At 47.4% G+C, this 21033-nt stretch overlaps 1 protein-coding gene across 6 annotated transcripts in view; it reads left to right on the forward strand.

The window, feature by feature from the left end:
* Positions 1-20012, forward strand: part of OLFM2 (olfactomedin 2) — a 55747-nt gene extending 35735 nt beyond the window's left edge. For 5 of the 6 annotated variants that reach the window (XM_072602464.1, XM_072602462.1, XM_072602463.1 and 2 more), the window contains exons 2-6: positions 12863-13012; positions 14939-15091; positions 15335-15554; positions 15822-15928; positions 18901-20012. In XM_072602464.1, the coding sequence (XP_072458565.1) occupies positions 12863-13012; positions 14939-15091; positions 15335-15554; positions 15822-15928; positions 18901-19578 (1308 nt within the window). In that variant the 3' untranslated portion in view covers positions 19579-20012. Of the gene's footprint in view, positions 1-9407; positions 13013-14938; positions 15092-15334; positions 15555-15821; positions 15929-18900 lie in introns of those variants that run through there. The other variant, XM_072602461.1, reaches the window with a different exon arrangement.
* Positions 20013-21033: the final 1021 nt, after the last annotated feature.

The raw sequence follows: 21033 nt of genomic DNA on the forward strand, positions 1-21033 counted from the left end.
AGAGAAGGCAGACCCAAGGCCACTGGGAATAGTCTGACTGGTGAGGAGGTCATCCTTGGGATTTTGGTGGATTCCAACAATATAATTTACATTTATATACGCCTTAACGTATGTAAAATGCTTTTCGTACAATTGTTTACTGGATTCCCACAATTTCCCTGGGAGGCAGGTACTATTATTACCATTTTACCGATGAGATAGCTGAGCCTTAAGCCTTGAAAACCGAGGTCAAGTGCTTTGCCTAGGGTCACATCATACTGAGTAACTGAGATGGGATCCAAACCCAAGTCTTCCTGACCCCAGATCCAAAGTTCTATCCATCAAGCTGCCTCTCCTTGAAGAAAAGTGTGGGCTGGGTCCAGGAAGTAAACAAACAGTCACTGGGACCATGAGAGAGTCTAAAAGATGGGAGGCTGACACCCTGGCTGTGATAGTGGTTAGAAAATAAAAAGAAAGTGTTTGTGATACCCTATGTTACCCAGAAAGGTTCTGAAATTTAAAGAAGCCTATCTTCTTGAGGCTATGAAAGAGCTTAGGACAGAAGCAGTTCCTGTAGCCTTGAGAGGTCTCTGGAGCTATGGCAATTTTTAGAAAATGAGGGCAGAAATAAGATCTGGTAGGTGACAGAGATGGAGTTTTAACTTGGGAAAGTTTGGTGGAGACAGTGCTAAGCTTGAGAAAGTGGATGGAGAATATATTCCTTGGGACCAGAATGTGCAGGTAACTTGCCCTGGGAAGCTGGCCAGCATGAACACAAAAGGTGGTACAACCCTGAGCATGGAGACCATGACTAAGCTGAGATTAGAGTCATCTGCTGAGCTACAGACACACTCGCACAGATTCACAGACACATGGAAACAAACCATCTCTGTCTCTTTGTCTCTTTCTCCCTATCTCTCTCTCTTTCTGTCTTTCCTTTCCTTCCTCCCTCCCCCTCCCTTCTCCTTCCTCTGTCTCTCTCCTTTCTCTCTTTTTCTTTCCTCTGTCTGTCTGTCTGTCTCTCTCTCTCTCTCTGTCACACACACACACACACACACACACAGTCTCTCTCTCTCTCTCTCTCTCTGTTTCTTTCCTCTCTCTGTCTGTCTTTCTCTGTCTCACACACACACACACACACACACACAGACCAGACTGAGTGTATACTCACACATATCCTTTCCCCTCCAGATTCTGCCACTGAGGCTGGTTCATCTAGCACTTTGGCTGGTCTGAGGGAGTGCCCTCCTCCCCCAGAAGCCCAAGGTATTCTGGAGTTGCTGAGTGCGAGCTGAAGCTGAGGTGGGGAGCAAGCACTCGCCCTCTCTGTCTCCCAGAGTTGGGTATTTTTCCACAGATGACTGGGGGAGAATACTAATGGACGGCCATGTCTCTATTTATGGACTGATTAGCCTCCCTCTCCCAAGAGGAGAAAAACTCTGCTCGGGGCTGGGCAACTGAGATGGTAGCCTTTTCCTCTCCTCTCCCCAAAGCCAACATCCTCAACCTGCCAGGCCAGTCCAGGGGAGTCAGAGCTGGCTTCCCTCCACCGAGCTTTCTTTCTTGTCTCTCTCAGCAGCCCTCCCCATTGCTCCCTCCAACTCCCTAAATATTCCAAGGCAGCAAAATCATGAATATTTATAGGGGTCTCGCAGTGAGGGAGACAAAAAAAAAACCAATTTGGAATTTATGAACCAGGATCTGTCTATAAATAACAGGGATCTGTGGCTGACGTGGTTTCTTCCTTCACACCCGCATCCTCTCAGCCCCAGCCGCCCCTGGCTGGTCTGGGACTCCAGCCCAGGCCAGTTATGCCAATGATGCTTTCAGTCATTGTCTTGGCTGGTGTCATCCCCTTCCCCCAATCCCCCCACCCCATTTCAGCCTTTTGCATCTTCCATTCTCAGCCTCCAGAGGAGGTTGCTTGAATTCCATCAGGCTGGTCAGCATCCATATTTCCTTCCATGATGAGGTGAGGATGGAGGGGCTCCCATTTATTCAACCAGGAGTGAGTCAGTGTTGCAAACAGGTTGGGGGTTGGCACAAATCTGCTGCATTGTTAGGGGAAAATCATCCAAGGCTCTGACCCACCATGTTTGCTCCAAACTATTTTTGTGACTATGAGACCAGACTCAGCAGGAAGAAATAGTGTCAATTTTTTTTCCCTGCTGGACTTTCTGTTTTCCCACTTTCCCACTGACCCTTGCCAGAGATGCTCAGGAAAGGCCCAGCTAACAGACATAGTTAGCAAACATACAGGCAGGCTTTTCCTCTAGTGCCCTGACTGGGGGCAGAGCCAACCGACCTGTATCCTCTGTCAGCTGAGATCCCTTTTATCTTAATTGAGGAAGGAACAAAGCCCACAGCTCCCTCCCAGTATGCTCAGCTCCTGACCAGACCTTTCCTGGGGATTTACAAATATGATTGAATTCTTACCTACCAGCTAGGCCTGAGGGCCCATGACTTCATTTGAATTTCAGCCACTGGGCCAGAGGCTTCCGACCTCCCCAAAGGGGCAGTCAAGAGAGGAATGGAGGCAAACCAAGCCAAAGATTGCTCTGGGGGTCAGGAGAAGAAAATGCGAGATGACCTGGGGATCAGAATGCTCAGGGCCCCAGAAACCAGCCTTACAGTCAAATTGTTTCTGTCTGACCACACCAGCCCAGCTTCCAGGAGGGAGAGGCGCAGGTGCTGAAGGAGGGTGGGTTCTGGGCGGCACATTCCACTTCCTGTCCTTTTCAGCAACGCAGGTGCCAGCCCGCCCCTGAGGCTCAGCCACAATGCCCGCTGATTGAAGGCCTCTCCAGGCTGCACCTGGACAGTCCATTCCGTTAGGGCCCTCCTGGCTCAATGCCCAGCACTGGTGCGGATGGCAGGAACAAACCACTGTCTCTTTCACTTTGATGAATGCACCAACTAATAGCCTTGGAATGTCCAGCAGGAGCCCAGCTGAGAGAGAGTGCAGACCAGTGATCAGCTTTTATCGAATTGATTTTCCTTCAATTGGCCAGGACTAACTGACAAGTCACTAGGCCTGCTAATGCAACAACACCCCCACTGTTCATCCCCAGCCCTGTTAGTCAGAATCCCAGCCCTAGGCCCCTTATCAAATCTGGGAGGGGACAAGAAAGGACCTTTATGGGATAATATATATTTCTCTTTTCCCTTTGTGTCTTTCGAAACCGTAGGGAAGAATGAAAGATTTGGGGGCTATAAAGAACGTTCTGGTCTCCTGTACATAAGCCAGACGGGTCTATTTACTTCCCCATCTACTGGGCATTGTAGGACCTAGTAGAGCCTAGCTGGAGCAGATGAGAGCAGATGGTAAGGGCTAGGGCTAGGTCCCCCAGGGGAGGAGGAGGTGAGATATGCTATTCCTATTAGCCAACAGGTCAGCTCTTGCTGCTTCTTTCCCAGTCATTTGTGGATAGTGCCCCCATTTGGGCCCTTTTGCCCCTATAAACACATACTCACCCCTAGACCTTCTTGGTGTGGGCAAAGTGTAGAAGGGAAGAATTATTTTGCTTCCCGTCTTCCTTACAATTCAATCTTCTATCTCTAGGCATTGCAGAATGCCACCATTTTGTGCACCCTGGACAGAAACGAGTACCTTGGTATAAAATGTCTCAGCCATAGAAGATGAATTCCCCGCATTGTGCCCATTCCACACGTCAGATTGATTTCAGGAATCCATCCCCAGCCAATATTCTCTGCCCAGCCATGGCTCTTACTGTTGCAAATTTATGCTGTCTCCAGAAATTGAATTCCTGTGAGTCGAGGGAAGTGTCTGCAAACCTCGGAACAGCTCATTTTTACTTCTGACAACTTCAGCAAAGAGATTAAGTGGGCACCCATTCCTGCAGCAGCAATGTGGCCTTTGTGAAATTCCCTTTGGGTTGCCATCTTTCCAGCTTCCTCTCCTTACAGAGGCAAGGCCCTGCTCCCCTGGCTCCAGCTTGGGGCTTGGCTCCTGGTACCAGCACCCAGCCAGGAAAGAAAAGAAAAGCCAATGCTCTGACAGGGAAGGCACCATTAGGACCTGCCTCATTAAGGAGAAAGAGAATTCCTATCTATAAAATGTGAGGTACAGGAGGTAGATGAGTGTGCTCTGTGAGGCTGGGGGAACAGGAGAATGTCCAGGGCTGCCTACTGGCAAAAGGCTGCTCACATTCCATTCTCTAAAGGGATGCAGAAGTCAAGCTTTTAGTTTTCTCGTATCAACGTGGCTGTTTCCCACTGCTGGCCCTGTTCATCAGGGCTGGCAGGCAGGCAGGCAGACAAGGGGGTGGGGTGTCTCACTGCAGAATGCCCTGTTGCTAAAGCTTCATCTCCAGTTTCTGATTCTTTAATTAAGGTGCCTTTCACTGAAGTGGGAAAAACATTGCAGTGCTAGGGGAAGACCTGAGAAAGCTGACCCAGAGCTCTGGCCAGAAGGAAGCCACTGGGCTCTCCCAGAAGTAAGGGCTTTCCATCTGTTTAACTTTTAGACCAAGGGGGTGTCTCCCTACCAGTCTCTGGAGGGAAAGGCCAGATGAGCAGCTCATCTGGACAGAACCTTTCTGAGCAGAATGATGATATAGGTTTAAAATCAGTTCTGTGCCAGACTTTTCTAAATGCTTTCACATCCATTTTCCTATTTGTTCTTCACAACAACCCTGACGAATAAACCCATTTTACAGATGAGGAAACTGAGGCTCAGGAAAGTGAAGCGATTACGTTCCCTGACTCTAGACCTGGAATGTTTTTTCTGCTCTTCACTGAATGAGGATTTGGGCTAGAGAGGGTCTTGTGTTCTCATTAAAGGGGTATGTGAACAGGAGCAAACCATTCTATGGGTTTTGAGATGAGGCCTGTTCAGTGACCACCCACTCAGGGCCCAGAGTCAGCCCAAAGCTAAATCTGTCCTTTCAGGGTGAAGGACAAGGACAGGAGAGAGAACAGAATGGAAAACAGATGTGGGGAGAGTTTTATGGCCAAGCTGTGTTCTCAGTGCCCTGCTCTAAAGGTCCCCCCTCCCTCCTGCTTCTCCTCCTGCTGCCCTGCCCCCACTCCAAGGACTGCTATTTCTTGCCAGCCCTGCCTGATGAAGACTGCCTAGTTCCTCAATCCCTGCTGCGCTTGGAATGATGCATACTCAGAGACCACATTGGGGGACCTCCCCAATACTTTTTTCCTGCCTTCCCATGAGGGGCCCCCTCCCAGATGCTCATCCTTTCTTCAGCATTGTTCCCTGAAAATAGGTCCATTTCCAAACTATTGGGATGCATGGAGAAGCTAGGCAGTCAGTCAGTCAGCAGGCACACCTGCCCTGCCTACCCCTCCCAAGTCATCGGTGCCAAGGACTCAGAAGATCTGAAGCTAACAGGAGACTTTAGAGGCTGACTTTCATATTTCCTTCCTGGACAGGTGGGAATGACTTTTCTTTAAGGCCCTTTCAGCGCACCTATCAGGCTTCATTTCCCCTACAGGGGCAGGCTGGGGCCGTCCTTCCATCAGCCTGGGGCATTTTGGTCCCTTCAGGAAAGCACATCAATTCCACACACACTTGCCAGGACCATCTGTGTGCCCTGTTCTGTTCTGAGTGACACACAGTCTGTTGCATCAGGGACCTCATAGTCTAGCGGGAGCCATAACCGGTGCAAGACATAATGAGAAGTCATAAAAAGGCAAAGAGCCCCCTGAGGCAGGAGGCAGCTCTGGGGAAGGAAGCATAGTGGACAAGGTGAGGCTTTGGAATTAGATTTATGTTTAAAACCCACCCTGGTGCTCCCTAACCCCATGACTTGGGTCCCTTTCTCCCTTTTGGTATGAGTTTCCCATTTTTAAAGGGGAGGAAGGGGTTAGACTAGGTGATCTCTGAAGAATTAAAGCCATAAGGGGCAATCCCTTGAGAAGAATTGGGAAAGGCTTCATTGAAGGAGGTGGCTTTGGGATAAGTAAGATTTCAACAGACAGTGAGGGATGGGAATGTGGCTATCTCCACAGGTAGTACCCAGAGGGTTGGAGGTGAGGTGGGACAAAGAAAGGAGCATCAGTGGTCATGGCCTTAGGACAACTCCCAGGAACCCAAAACTGACTGGCAGAAAGACAAATTGCCTATGGCTGCAAGGAGACAGACTTGCGTGATATGAGCAGGAAATCATTTCTCCAGAGCTGCCAAGAGGAACCTGGGAGACTCTGAGGACAACCAGCTCCTTTGGGGCAGAGGCTGGTCTGTGCTCACCATGGAATGCCCAGCTGCGCTGATTCTGAACATCCTTGGCTAATTCAAAGAGATAAAAGAAAGGTGCTTATTTTCCTGTTAGTTGTCTTAGAGGTTGGACCTGTCTGGTACTTCCATAGGCTTGGCTACATCCCCAGGAGTGCTAGGAACAGACAGAGGGATTCCCCTCAGATAGTAATGCTTTCCAGCATCCCCCAAGTTTATGTATGTATGTGTGTGTGTGTATATATATATATATATGTGTGTGTGTGTGTGTGTGTGTGTGTGTGTGTATACACACATGTGTATGTATATGTGTGTATGCATATATATAAAAGTGTATGTATATATGCATATATTTTTTTTAAACCACATTGTATTTACTTACCAGGATTTAGATGACTAAGACATCACCATAGTATGGCAGAAAAATAGTTGAACTTGGGGTCAGAAGGGGTGATTTCAAATACTGGCTGCCACTCCCTATCTGGGTGACCTTAGGCCTTCCCCTCTCTGGGCCTCAGTTTCTCATCTGTAAAATGATGACCTCAGGGTCCCTTTCAGCCTGAAATCTATATGTCTACGTGGCTTTCCTGTATCAGAATACAGGCTGCATGAGGTGAGGGACTGTTTGTGTTTGTGTTTGATCTCATTCTAGTCCAGTGCCTGGCTCTTAGGAGGTACTTGGTAAAGACTTGTTGAAATGAAGTAGGTTGAATAGAAATAAGCTGGTTTAACCAAAATGGAAGTCAGAAAGAGGCATTACAGAGAGCAAGTTGGTCTTTTCTAAGAGAATTGGATGATCCAGAAATTATGAGGGGGATTGATTAGACTGGTTAAGTGCTGCTGTCTCTGTGAAAGTCCTTGCCTGAAATGGTGATGGGAGAAGCAGAGCCATACAACAGAGTTAGCTGGGCCCCGAGGACCACTTTTGCACCCACCAGAACTGAGTACAGAGTTAAGAGCAAGAAGGGACCTCCGACTCATTTGACCCTCATTTGACTGAGGAAACTGAGGCCCAGAGAGGAAAGTCATCTCTTCTGGTTACACTTCTAGTAAGTAAGGAGCTAGGATTCAAAATCAGGTCCTCATGTCCCTCCCCCCTCCCCACCCGCCCATACACTGGTGGATTGACTTTATTCTGAACTGGCCAGCCCGAGGCTTCCTCAATTTCCCTGTTTTCTTCAAACTACATTGTTCTCTAGCTGGCTTTGCTTTACAGAGAAGCCTCAGGCATATACAGGCAGCTAAGAGGGCTCCTCACTTTACTGCTTAGCATAAATGTTTAATAAATCATATTTGCCAGTGAGGAAACTGATGGAGGGTCCCTGAGAGATGCAGAGTACAGGGGACGCATCGATCTGTTTAAAGACAAAAAAGAAAGCCTTTCATCCTCGCCATTTAAATTCTGCCTCTGTTTTTGCCATTCACTATTTTAGATGTTAATTGGAAAAAGCAATTGTTTGCTTCCAGAGGAACTAAAAAAGTTCAACACACTAGAAGAAAAAAAGGCAGGAAAAAAGTTAATTGTAATTTTTGAACCCTGAACTTTCTGAAAAGGAAAAAAGAGGGGAGAAGGAGAAAGGTAGAGATTTCCTCTGAAAATGCTTGCTTGGTGTTTTCCTTAAACAAATGTAAGGCCTCACCTTCTGTGCAGTCATTCAGCAAACATTGAAGCTCCTCAGAGTCTGGTCCTGAGCTGCGTGGGAGAGACAAAGATTGGAGAGAAATCCTCTTCCTTACCATTACAGAACTCAGTGTCTTTAGGAGATGAGATACAAATAAAGACAATATGAGGAAAGTTCTCCTGGCAGTCTGGGTTAAGTGACTTGCCCGGTGTCACATAGCCAGTAAGTGTCTGGGACTGGATTTGAATTAAAGTCCTCCTGACTCCAGGGTGCTATCTACACCACTGAGCTGTCGCAAGAGCTTCTGAAGAGACATGTGAACCAAGTTTCTATGGACATTTGGAGGAGGTAGTGAACTTTGCTGGCTAAAGAAAGGCTTCGTGGAGGAGGTATCATTTGATGTGCTGTGTGACCTTGGACAAGTTCCTTTCCCTCTCTGGGCTTCAGCTTTTCCATGTGTAAACTGAAGAGGATGGACTAAGATAGCCTTTGGGAGCTGTTGCCCCTCTGGCTGTCTATGGCTCTAAGATTCTAATAAGGGGCTATAGCTTAGAGCCAGGCTGGGAATCATCCCTTTTCTGTTCCCTCTTAATCACCTTCATCTCTCCTACCTCCTCCCCCTCTTACTCCTGTCTTCATTTCTCCATCCCTTTCTTACCTTTCTCCCTTCTCTCTTTCCCTTATTGTCTCCCTCTTCTTCTCTTTCCTTTCTCCCCTCTTCCCTTTTTCTTCTGCTTCCTCATCCTTTTCCCTGCCATCCCCCTTTCTTCACCCTTCTCCCTGCCACCCCCCTTTCCTCACCCTCCCCCCCTGCTATTCCCTTTCCTCACCCTCCCCCCAGCCATTCCCTTTCCTCACCCTCCCTCCCTGCCATTCCCTTTCCTCACCTTCCCCCCTGCCATTCCCCTTCCCCAGGTGGAGGGAAACTCAGTGTTAATAGCTCTAGTTCCCCTGGCCCTCTCTGGACTCTAGGGGTGGAGAGAGCGTGGGAGGGAGGCAGTGTAGGAGGGAGGTAGAAGGATCTGCACTGACAGTCGTGAGCAGAATAAATCCCTCGAAAAGGACTTGATTCCCACCCCCCCACCCCCATTGGAGCTTCTGTTTGTACTAGGTCTGAGCTCTGGATAGAACAGCCTTTGGGGGAGTCTCATCCAATGTCTATCACTGAAAGCACAGAGTAGCCCCTGGGGTCTTCCCTGACAAGGGAGCCTAATTTCCTGACCAGACTCCTACCTGCTGCAGATTTGCTAGAAGAAAACTTAGTCTGTGAAAATCCAACCTTATCTACTCCAGTCCCCAGAAAGGATGATTATTCTCTGGAGCCTAAGGAGAGGACAACCCTGCCATATTTTGCCTGCATCAGACCAATCTGTAGTATTAGGTCTAAGTCCCTCATTTTAGGAAAGACTCTGATGATAATAAAATAAAAAGCTTCCAGAAGAGAGCACCCAAGGTAATAAGAGGCCTTGAATTGCTGCCATCTCTGGACCAGCAGAAGAAACCAGAAGGCTTTAGCTTGGAGAAGATGTGGAGGGGAATCTGACAGCTCTCTTCAAGTATACGAAGGGCTATCACATGTAAGAGGAATGATTCTTTTTCTACTCAGCTCCAGAGGGTAGAACTAGGAACAGTGGATACAAGGGAAAAAAACAAATTTAGACTCTCTGTTAAGGGGAAACTGCCTTATAATTAGAGCCATCCAAAAGCAGAGTGAGCTGAGTCCAGAGGAAATGAGCTCCCCACCTCTGGAGGTCTTAAAAGAAAGGCTGAGTGATCCCTTATCAGGTATTTCCTGGAGAGTATCCTTTTTCAGGTATGAATTGAATTAGATGGCCTTGGAGGGCCATTCTCAGAGAGGCTATGACTTGGAGACCCTTTGCATTACAGGCACAGCTGCCATAGAACCTCTAATACAATGTTTATAGCATGACCTAAGTCCAGGAAATTAGGCTGGATGAAGTGCATACTGGGGGCCAGCAGACCCCACCAGGCCCACATCTCTGCACTGGCTGAGAATTGAGAGGATTAGTTTTTTTGCCTGACCTATCTGTGATTCTGGGTCTGCCCCTCTGTGGGCCTTGTGTGTCTGGGCCTGTCTCCTGCTATGTGTGTCTCCTTATATCTTTAACTCTGTCTTTCTCCTTCTGTGTCTGGGTGTCTGTTTCCATCTCCCTTTCTGTCTTTCTCTCTTGGGTCTTCATATGTGTCTCTTGTATTTCCATATCTGCATCTGTGTCTGTCCCTTTCCATATGTACATATGTGCCCCCTTCTCTGGATCTGGGTGTCTGTGTTTCTTTCTCTCCCTGTATCCCTTCCTCCCTTGATCCACCCCTCCTGCACTCTGCTCCACTCTGCCTTATGGTAGTTTTCTCTCTCCTACTAGAGAGCCCCTCCTCCAACCAGGACCATGCCTGATCCATTTGCCTCCGTACCCACCACCTAACATGGAGCCCACACACATCAGGCATCCATAAATGTCTGTTGGATTATTAAGTGAACATAAGGCTTGGCCAGATGAGGGGTGTGAACCTCAAGGACTATGGAGTTCAAAGGATGGAGAAATCTATGTGAGTTGCAGTGACTAGTCAGGGCAGGCTTCCAGAAGAAAGTGGTCATTGGACTAGGCTTTAAAGGACAGAATTTGGATCTATAGAGATCAGAGAAAATTTAGGCCTCTTCAGCAATCTGGTAATGCCTAGGAACTCTTTCTCAGAATCATTTTGAAATGCATAAAATAAAATGCAGAAGGTTACAAAGGAAACCAAATGTATTGAAATATAGCCCTAGCATTAAAAAAAAATTTCATAGAAGTGAGGTGAAGACCCTCTACCTAGACTAATGGGTCAAACCTGATGAACTGAAATTAAATAGGGTTACTCACCCCTGACACTAATATAGTACTTCAGTGTTTGCAAAAATGCTTCATCCATCATGTCTTCTGATTCTCACACCAACCTGTGAAGTGCTACAGACGTTATTATTATCATTTTACAGATGAGAAAGCTGAGGCAGACAGAAAAGTGACTGACCCAGGGTTATACAGCCGTAAATTTTAGAAATAGCCAGAGGCAGCTAAGTGGCACAATAGATAATAATAGCTAGCATTTACATAGCACCTACTATGTGTCAGGCACTTTGCTAAGTACTTCACAGAAACTATCTCATTTGAACCTTACAGCCCTGGGAGGTAGGTGCTATTCTTATCACTCTTTCACAAATGAAGAAACAGGCAGACAGGTTAAGTGACTTGCCCAGGGTCACACAGCTAGTAAATGTCTGAGGCCAGATTTGAATTTGGGTGTTTTTTACTTCAGGCCCAGCACTTTAACCCCTGAGTCACCTCGAGAGCACTGGACCTGGTGTCAGGAAGACTTGCACTAGCCTCAGACTCTAGTTGTGTGACCCTGAGCAAGTCACTTAACATCTTTCAGCCTCAGTTTCCTCCTCTGTAAAACAGGGATAAGAATAGCACCTACCTCCCTGGCTTGTTTTGAGGATCAATTGAGATTGTATTTGTTAAGTGATTTACAAACCTTAAAGTGTTATATCTTAAGCAGGAGCGAAACCTGGTGTTCCCAATCCCAAGTCCAATGCTCTTTTCAGTACATCACATTAATAACAAGTTCTGTGCTACACTTCCAAAGTCACCTGGGCAAGTATGGGGTGAAGGGGGCATCGGGAGGCAACAATCTTTTCCGAAAAGGAGGGCAGAGGACTTTGGGGACTAAAAGCTCAATATTACAAAGCAGTGTGACTTGACAGTCAAATGTATGCTTGGACTGTATTAACAAGGGTAGAATGTCTGCCCAGACAGGGGGCAGTCTCCCTGCCAGCTTCCTGATCACAACCACAGGAGTGCTATATCCCATTCTAGCTTCCACCTTTTAGGGAAGAGGCTGACAGACTGGAAAAGAAGGCGAGTAAGATGGTAAAGGGCCTGGGTCCCATGAAAGACTAGGATTGATGAAAGGACATGCAGATGTTGAGCCCTGTGTAGACCGAGGGGGAACATGACAGCTGGTCCAAGGATTTGAAGGGTTGCCACGTGAAACAGGGATTAAACTTGGTTTACTTTGCTCCAGAGGACAGAATTATGAGCAAGGGGTACAGGATGCAGAGAAAGCAGATGGGGGTATAGTGAAATACTGAACAGTTGAAGAGATAAGGACAAACTCCCTAACAGTGAGAGCATCTAAAAGGAAAATGGGACTGCCTTGGGAGGTAATGGATCCTTCTTCCTGGGGGCACTGGAGGTGTTTCAATAAAAGCTCCCATGCCACTTGTGAGCAGTGCTCACACAAGAGAGAGGATTCCTGTTTAGGCAAGAGTTGGACCAGATACTTAATGGAACTCTGGAGGACTTTCCAGATAGGACCATGTACTAGCTAGAGGGCCTATGGAGTGGAGGCCCATACTTTTCCAGTCTGGAAAGTAGACCTGTATTATAGAGGCTTTGAATGCCAAGTTCAGTCTCATCCTTTTACTCTCTGGTGAAGGCTCTGGCCACTTCTCTGTCTCTCTCTGTGTCTCCGTCTTTCTCTGTGTCTCTGTCAGTTTCTCTATCTCTGTCTCTGTCTCTCTCTCTCTCTGTCTCTCTGTCACACACACACACACACACACACACACACACACACACACACACACACACACACACACACACACACCCCTTTCTGAAACTGAGGGCTAGAGCTTGGGTAAGGGCAAAGGGTAACCCTACCTTCTCAGCTCCTAGGGTTGGTTCTTCCCTGCTCAAAGCAGGAAAGTTCCAGGACTCAGAGAACACAGAAAAGCCAAGGGTGGATTGCTTAACAGCAGAAGCTAATCTAACTGCAGGTCTGTCTGAACAAGGGAGACCCCTTAAGTTGGATTCATGCAGAAATGAAGACTGAGAATCAGTTGGCAAGACAGGCATCATGGAGGCCAGCCCTGAATTTCAGAGCTCTGGATGGCCCCACTAGAGGATTCTGCCTCCCTCTCTTACCTCTGCAGTATGGTGGGAGGTGGGGGGAGGGGGGCTTCTTTATCCCCATAAATGTCCCTCTTCCTCTGCAGACGCTGTTCCAAAGTCCCGAGGATGGCTGGCAGCTCTACACCTCGGCCCAGGCTCCGGACGGAAAGTGTGTGTGCACAGCTGTCATCCCTGTGCAGAACATCTGTTCCCGTGATGGTCGGAGCAGGGAGCTGAGGCAGCTCATGGAGAAGGTGCCTGGAAGGGGGAGAAGGGCAGAAGAAAGGAGACTCAAACTTGACCAATCTGTTTTTTTAGAACCTTCTTTGCCTCTCACTACACACACATATACACATACACATATACATACCCAAGTATGGAATTCTCAAAGCCCTTGTGGCCCCTTTACTCATCAGGCTGAGGAACCCAGCTTTATTCAGTATATATTTGATCTCTTCAATCCTATGAAGTCTCTTTGTCCTGACTTCCAACCCAACCATCCAAGATTCATAGACTTAACAAACTTTAGGGGCAGAAAGAAGCTTTAGAGATCAGCTAATCTAACCTTCTGATTTTACAGATAGAGAAACTGAGGTTCACTCAGTCTCCTAAGGCTGAGGATAAGGATTCCCAGAGTGTTCAGAGCCCTCCAGACAGAATCATATCCATCCAGACCCTCAAGACTGAGTTCTCTGGCTCTATCATTCTGTCATTGTTGACTCGGTGGAAAAAACACTGCCTCTGGAGTCAGAGGTCCTGATTCAAATCCCACCTTTGATACTTATTTCCTATATGACCTCAGGCAAGTTACTTAAGTCCAAGATTCACTTTCTTCGTCTGTAAAATGAAGGGGTTAAACTACATGTCCTTTGGCCATAAATCCAATTCTGGGTCAATGATCGTGATGACTGAGTCCTTGCCAGTGAGACCCTCTGGGGCCAAGAATAGATCTGCCTATAGCAGATCAGTTTGGTATCACAGAAAGAGTGCTGGCTTTGGAAGCCAGGCTCTGGTTCCCAATAGCCACATGATTTGGGGCAAGTTCTTTCTCATCTCTCCAATCTTCATTTCTTTATTTAGAAAAGCAATGAGATGAAACTAAAAGGGTGTTTAATCCTGTGTCATGGGAGCTGAGAAGAGGGGAAGGGGTGGGGGTTAGAGCAGTGGGGGAGGCTTCCTGGAGAAGAAGGGGGCTTCAGTTGGCCCCAGCAGGATGGAGAGGGTTTGGGCAGCAGAATGGATGGTGGGGAGTCCCTCTTGGCCAACTCTGCTTTCTCCATGACCCCTCTACAATAATTGGGAATGCAGATTGTCCTTTCAGGGTTTGCTAAGGGCCTTTCAGCACCAGGGTCTCTCTAGGAGCATCTCCTGTGGTTTTCTTAATGTTCAACAGTCCCAGTGCCTCTCACCTAGGGCCTCTTTGCCCCAGGAAGAGGGTCAAGAAGCCATGCTTGAGAATTTCACCAGCTCTGGGGAAAAAAGAGAAATGAAGGCTCCAATTACCTTTACTGTGCCTGGGGAAAAGAATCAGCAGGTTCAGTGGTCAATAAAGTGATCTCTATATCCCTCTTTAAAGTTGTCAAAGCACTTTACCTGTATTTTCCCGTTGGAAACTCCCAACATTCCAACAACTCTAAATAATAAAAGTATTACTTGTAGTCATTTGATAGACGAGGAAGTTGAGGTTTAGAGAGGGGAGTGAACTGGCCATGATTACAAAGTTAGTAAGGATCAGGGACTGAATTTAGACTCAGGGCTTTCTGACTTCTAACCCAGCCATCCATGACATCCTGCTGCCTCACTCAGAAGGGAGGTTCTAGGTGCCTTGGAAGCATACTGGAGCTCCAAAAAGAGGTCAGAGGAAGGTACTGGGAGCCTCAGGGTGTTCTGATTCTAGAGAGGGTAGGGAGTTAGCAGGAAGCTATGGCCATCTCAGAGATGGGCCAGCCCCATGGAGAGGAGTCAGCAAGGTCCCTGTTAAGGGGACATACTTGCTATCTTGGAAGTGTTCTAGCCCTGGGGAGAGGGGTCAGGAGTTAAAGAGAAGTGCCATCCATTTGGGGCACATCTGATCTGACTAGGGCTAGGTGGCTAGAAAAAATTGGTGGTTTGACAGACCAAGCAGGGGGTGATGATCTTACCTTGGGAGTATCTTTCTCTCTACTTGCTTCTGCCCCCAGGTCCAAAATGTCTCCCAATCCATGGAAGTCCTTGAACTACGGACATTTCGTGACCTACAGTACGTGAGGAATACAGAGTCCCTCATGCGAAGCTTGGACTCAAGGCTCCGGGCAGCTGATGGGGCCCGCAGCTTGTCAGCCAAGAGTTTCCAGGTGGGATCCCTAGGGTCAAAGGCATGGGGCTGAGACTGGCAGTCATGGCATGGTTCAGTTTGAGGTCAGAGGTTTGTAAGGGGTCAATATATCTGGGTCAATCAATTAATCAGTATTAAGTCTCAGCTCTGTGTCATTGAGCTGAGTCAGCTGAGTACTGGGGATACAAAAAGAGGCAAATGGACTGGGTTAGGGGGAGAGGTTGGATTGGCATGGAGTCAGGTGACAGGGCCCACTCAACAGGAGCTGAAGGACAGAATGACCGAGCTGCTACCTCTGAGTTCAGTACTGGAGCAGTACAAGGCAGACACAAGGACGATCTTGCGTTTGCGGGAGGAGGTGAGGAACCTATCAGCCAGCCTAGCAGCCATCCAGGAGGAGATGGGTGCCTTTGACTATGAGGAACTGCAGCAACGAGTGCTGGTTCTTGAGGCCCGGCTCCATGCCTGTGCACAGAAGCTAGGTATGTCTGGACCCCAAACCTTTACCCCTGCTTGACCCACTAGCTCCATGCTGCAGAAACTGGGTACAGTGTAGTGACTCCACCTTCCCCACCTCCAGTTCCATGCTGCAGAAGTTGGTGTGCCCAGATCTGGTCTAATCACTTACCTCTAGCTCCCTGACTGTAGCTCCATCCTGATCTCCAGAACATCACCTTTACCTCCCAAATATGCCCCATATAGAATCTTCCAATCCCTCCATTCCTCATGCCTCCTTCTCCTTCCACCAGGCTGTGGCAAGCTCACTGGAGTCAGTAACCCTATCACCATCCGTGCCATGGGCTCCCGTTTTGGATCCTGGATGACAGACACCATGGCCCCCAGTGCAGACAGTCGTGTAAGTCCTATTTCCTGACTCAGTCTGCCTTGGAAAGCCCAATATTATATGGAGACACGGTCCAGTATTGGGGAATCCCAGATCTGAGTGTCAGATGTGACCGGTCAATTCTCTGGTCTAGGGAAGAGGGTGAAATAAATGGCTTCCCTCCTCAGGGAGGCCCTAATTTGATTTGAAGGGGAAGATATAATCCTATCATTGGAAATTTTTGTAACCTCTCCCCACCTCCATATATTGTCCCCCACCCTCCTTCCCTAATTCTCTCTTATAATTGACTCAGTGCCCCTGAGGCGGTCCTCAGAATCACTTGGTCTCTCGCTGCAAGCTGGCTTCTGCTGTCTCCACTCTCCTGGGTAGCATTTCTCTCAGCACCATCAGTCACCTCTTAATCACCAAATCTCATGGGCTTTTCTTAGCGTCCTCCTCCTTCTTGACCTCCTTGTAGTGTTTGACACTGCTGGCCGCCCCCTTCTGCCTGATAATCTGTCCTTTTCTGGTTTCCCTGATACTGCTTTCTATGTCTTTCCATTATCTTCCTGTTTCTCTGCTTCCCTCTCTGTCTCCTCATCCTTCTTGCGTCTCTTAAATATAGTGTCCCCCAAGGCTGTGCTTGGCCCTTTTCCCTCCTCCCTCTCCATCCTTTCCCTTAGTGATCTCACCCACTCTAATTCTACCACTTACTGACTGTGATCTAGGCTAAGTCAGTCATTTAACCCGGCCAGTCTTCAGTTTTCTTAACTGAAAAACAAGGGGATTGAATTTTATTTCTTAACCTGGGGTCCATAAAGTTATTTTTTAATGAGTATTTCAGTATAGTTGGTTTTATATGTAATCCTGTGTATTTTATTTTATGTATTTAAAAACGCTATTCTCAGAAGGAGTTCATGGACTCCCTCAGACTGACTACCAAAGGGTTCCATGACACACACAAAACTGTTAAGAACTGGATTTGATGGACTCTGAGGTCTCTGCCAGCTCTAAATCGATCATGCTATGGTATCAATGATAACCTCCATTTTGATAACTTCCAGTGCTATACCTCTACCTCTAACTTCCCCTGAGGTCTAGTCCAATTTTTCCAGCTGTCTGCTGGATATTTCCATCTCAATGTTCCTCTGACTTTTCCAATTCAATATGTCCAAACCAAAACTCCTCCTCCTCCTTCCTCCTTAACTTCTCATTCTCTGTTAATGACATAACCATGCTCAGCCACCTAGGCTTGAAACCATGGAGTCATTTATGAGTCTTTCATCTTCCTCACCTTTCAGGGCTCCCACCATGACTCCCCCCCATTCAGTCTGTCACCAAATTCTATTGATTCCATGTTGTTCAGGGAAAAAGAGTCTCATGGTGCCCTGGGGTCAAAGCTTGTGTGTTCAAATTCTACTTCTGATGTGTAGTACTTGTGAGACTTTCAGCAAGTCACTTAACCTCCCTGGGCCTAAATTTCTTCATCTATAAACTGGACTAGGTGACTTCTGAGGCCCTTTCTAGCTGTGACACTTTTATCCACTGCATCTGTCTCATCTATCTGCTTCTTGCCACTGCTGGTGCTACAGCTCTAGTTTAGGGCTTTATCCCTTCTTGTTGACATCATTGTAATCGTCATCGTCCTTCCTGTGTCTAGTCTCCTTTCCCTTTTCACCTACCATATGCTTCCTGAGTGATCTTTCTAACACACAGCTATGAATGTCATTTCTCTGCTCAAAAACCTTCAGTACCTTCCAGTTACTTACCAAATAAAGCATAACTCCTGATCCTGGCATTCAAAGTCCTCCAGAGTCTGGCTGCAGTCAATCTTTCATTGCACACTGCTCCCCTGTACTCTGTGATGCATTGGAACTGGACTACTCTCTGCCCCCATCCTTGTCCTGCCTTCTCCCATCTCTCTACATTTGCTAACAGCATCCTTCATGCCTGGAATGGCCTCTCCCCACCACATCCACACTCATACCATTTACCTCTGTTGAAACAAGTCCAAGTCTACATGCCATGTCCTCCAAGAAGTCCTCCTGGTTGTTCCCTCCTTCCAGCTGCAAGTGATCTCACTGTCCTCATCATCTTCCCCTACTTTTAATTTATCTATCTCTGTTGATGGCACCATCATCCTAAGTCACATTGGCCTGCAAACCTCTGAGTCACTGTTGATTCTTTTCTCTCCTTCATCCCTCACATTCTACTTAATACCAAGTGCTCAGATTTCCCTTTCCTTTCTCTTGGTCTGGATCTCTCCTTTCCCCCAGTTTTTCACATTTGTATCAGAATTACCTGTGTACTTGTCTGCCCCCTCCACCATTAGAATTTAAGCTCCTTGAGAGGAGACTGGGTCAAATCTATCTTAACATCTCCAGGACTGAATATAGGACATTATCCACACTAAAACCTTAGAATCGTTTGTTGAATTGAACCCTTTATATAGTTCTAAAATTTCCAAGGACTAGGACAGTGATAAAAAATAGCATTTCTCCCCTGACCAGAATGGCTACGTTTGCCTTCACCTATAGAAACAAGCAAATGGAAGAAAGCCAAAGGAGTCCGTGGTTATAATAAGGAAAGGCTTCCTTAAAGATATGAAGTATGCACTGCAATTGGGATGGGCCAGGTCAAGACCATGGCTAGTTACAACAGGAGTAATGAGAATGCTAAGAGGAAGAGAAATTGAAGTTCTTAGAGGATTTGCCCAATAACCACAGAGTGATCCTTTTAGTAACTTCTGGCTTCTCTAGGGCCTGATAGATTCTAGATAACCACTGGACCCCTGGGTGACTAGTGCTTGATCGTTACCAGTGGCCATTCTGGTAGTGACCAGTGGTCCCATCCAAATGACTGTTCTGGTCATCAGTGGTCATCCCTAATGATTAGTGCCCTGGGTGACAGGGCTTGCTGGTTTACCTAGGATCTTCCCTATGATTGGGGGGGGGAGGGAAGAGGGAGCAGTGGGCACCTCAGCTGACCAATGGCTGCCCCTTCAGGTGTGGTACATGGATGGCTACTACAAGGGACGGCGGGTGCTTGAATTCCGCACTTTGGGTGACTTTGTGAAGGGACAGAACTTCATCCAGCATCTGCTGCCACAACCATGGGCAGGCACAGGCCACGTGGTCTACAATGGCTCTCTCTTCTACAACAAGTATCAGAGCAATGTGGTGGTGAAATATCATTTCCGGTCACGCTCAGTGCTGGTCCAGCGCAGTCTGCCAGGGGCTGGCTACAACAACACCTTCCCCTACTCCTGGGGTGGCTTCTCTGACATGGACCTCATGGTGGATGAGAGTGGCCTATGGGCTGTCTACACCACTAACCAGAATGCAGGCAACATCGTGGTGAGCCGGCTGGACCCCCATACTCTCGAGGTCATGCGGTCATGGGACACAGGTTACCCCAAGCGCAGTGCAGGTGAGGCCTTCATGATCTGTGGCGTTCTCTATGTGACCAACTCACATCTGGCCGGGGCCAAGGTCTACTTCGCTTACTTCACCAACACGTCGAGCTATGAGTACACGGACGTACCCTTCCACAACCAGTACTCCCACATCTCCATGCTGGACTATAACCCTCGTGAACGTGCCCTCTACACCTGGAACAATGGCCACCAAGTGCTCTATAATGTCACTCTCTTCCATGTCATCAGCACAGCTGGAGGCCCCTAGGACCCAGCCTTGGGGGGTGCTTGTGGGGGAGGGGAGCCTCTCTGTGTTGCTGTCTTCCTATTTTGATCTGTCTCTATCTTTTCCTCTCAATCTGTTTATCTCTGTGTCTCTATTTCAATCTCTCTTTTGGTCTGCCTGTTCCTATTTCAATCTTTCTATATGTCTGTGTCTGTCCCTGTCTCTCTATAGCTCTGTCTCTGTTTCTTTCTTGGTAATTCTGGGTGCCTCTCTTGCTCTCTCTATATCTATGCAAGGATCTATGGATTTAGATATAGATTAGGGCCTCTGTCTCTCTCTGTCTCTGTCTCCATCTCCCCACCATCCCCTGTCTCATCCTGCCTAGGGGATCTACCTAGGATTTGATTGCATGAATTTATCTCTTTTTTTATTTATTGCTTTTCTTTCTGGCTCAATAAACAGAAACTTTGACATTTTCTGTGTCTGGAGCTCTTTGTGTCCATGTGAGAGGTCTGCCTTAATTTTCTTATAGAAGAATGGAGTTCAGGGCCTTGCTCTCCATTCCTTTCCATGATTGGGGGTGGGGTAGGGGTGGGGATGGAGAGAAAAATGACACAAGGTGAGGCTAGGATTGGGGGACAGATGGATAGATAGGATCTGTGCACGGATCTAGGTCAGACTCACTGGAGCTCAGGGCTGTTGGGCTTATTCTTTATCATGTATTTAACAGAAGGAAAGGAGGGAACCTTGCCATTCCTCCCACTGAACACAGCCAAATCCATGGAAGCTTGTGTTCCCTGTGTGATACTCCCTGCAAGTGAAGGAAACCAATGTCTGGAAGCTCTGTCCACATGTCCATCTAAGCTGAAGGGAAAATGAGATCAACTGGAACATTCCTGAAGCCCCATTATGGCTTACACCGTCTGCCCATGCTGCCCACACTGACCCTCACTAGCTACCCCCTCAAAGTATGTGGTCTAAAAAGTAAATAAAATGAACTTTCTGGGGAAAAGGCTTTATCATGGGGCAAAGGAGTCAGGGTCTTTGAGATACCCACAGTCACACACCCCTTTCTATGCCTCATTGTGAGGTTTCTCAGAGTAGAAGAGGAATAGGGGGAAATGAGACTGGCAAAGGAAACTGGGGACAGACATAGAGGGCTTTAAATACCTGGCTGAGAAGTTTGAACTTTATTCTGTGTGCTGTGGGGAGCCAGAGAAAATTCTGGAATGGGGTGATGAGAAGGGGATGACTGAAAAAGACCTTGGCAGGTAAAATCAACAAAATTCAAAGGCTGTTTGCATGTGTGAGGAGGGATAGGCAGGAGTCAAGATTCTGGTGTCACTAGCAATGAAATGAAGTTATCTAAGAGTTTCTTCTACTGGAGAGCTTCAGATAAAGACATGACAACCATTTGTCAAAAAAGGAAGGAAGGAAGGAAGGAAGCGGGAATTTATTAAGTGCTACCAGGCATATGCAAAAGACAATCCCTACCCT

Source organism: Notamacropus eugenii, chromosome 4, assembly GCF_028372415.1.
Source record: "Notamacropus eugenii isolate mMacEug1 chromosome 4, mMacEug1.pri_v2, whole genome shotgun sequence".
Taxonomy (NCBI): Eukaryota; Metazoa; Chordata; class Mammalia; order Diprotodontia; family Macropodidae; genus Notamacropus; species Notamacropus eugenii.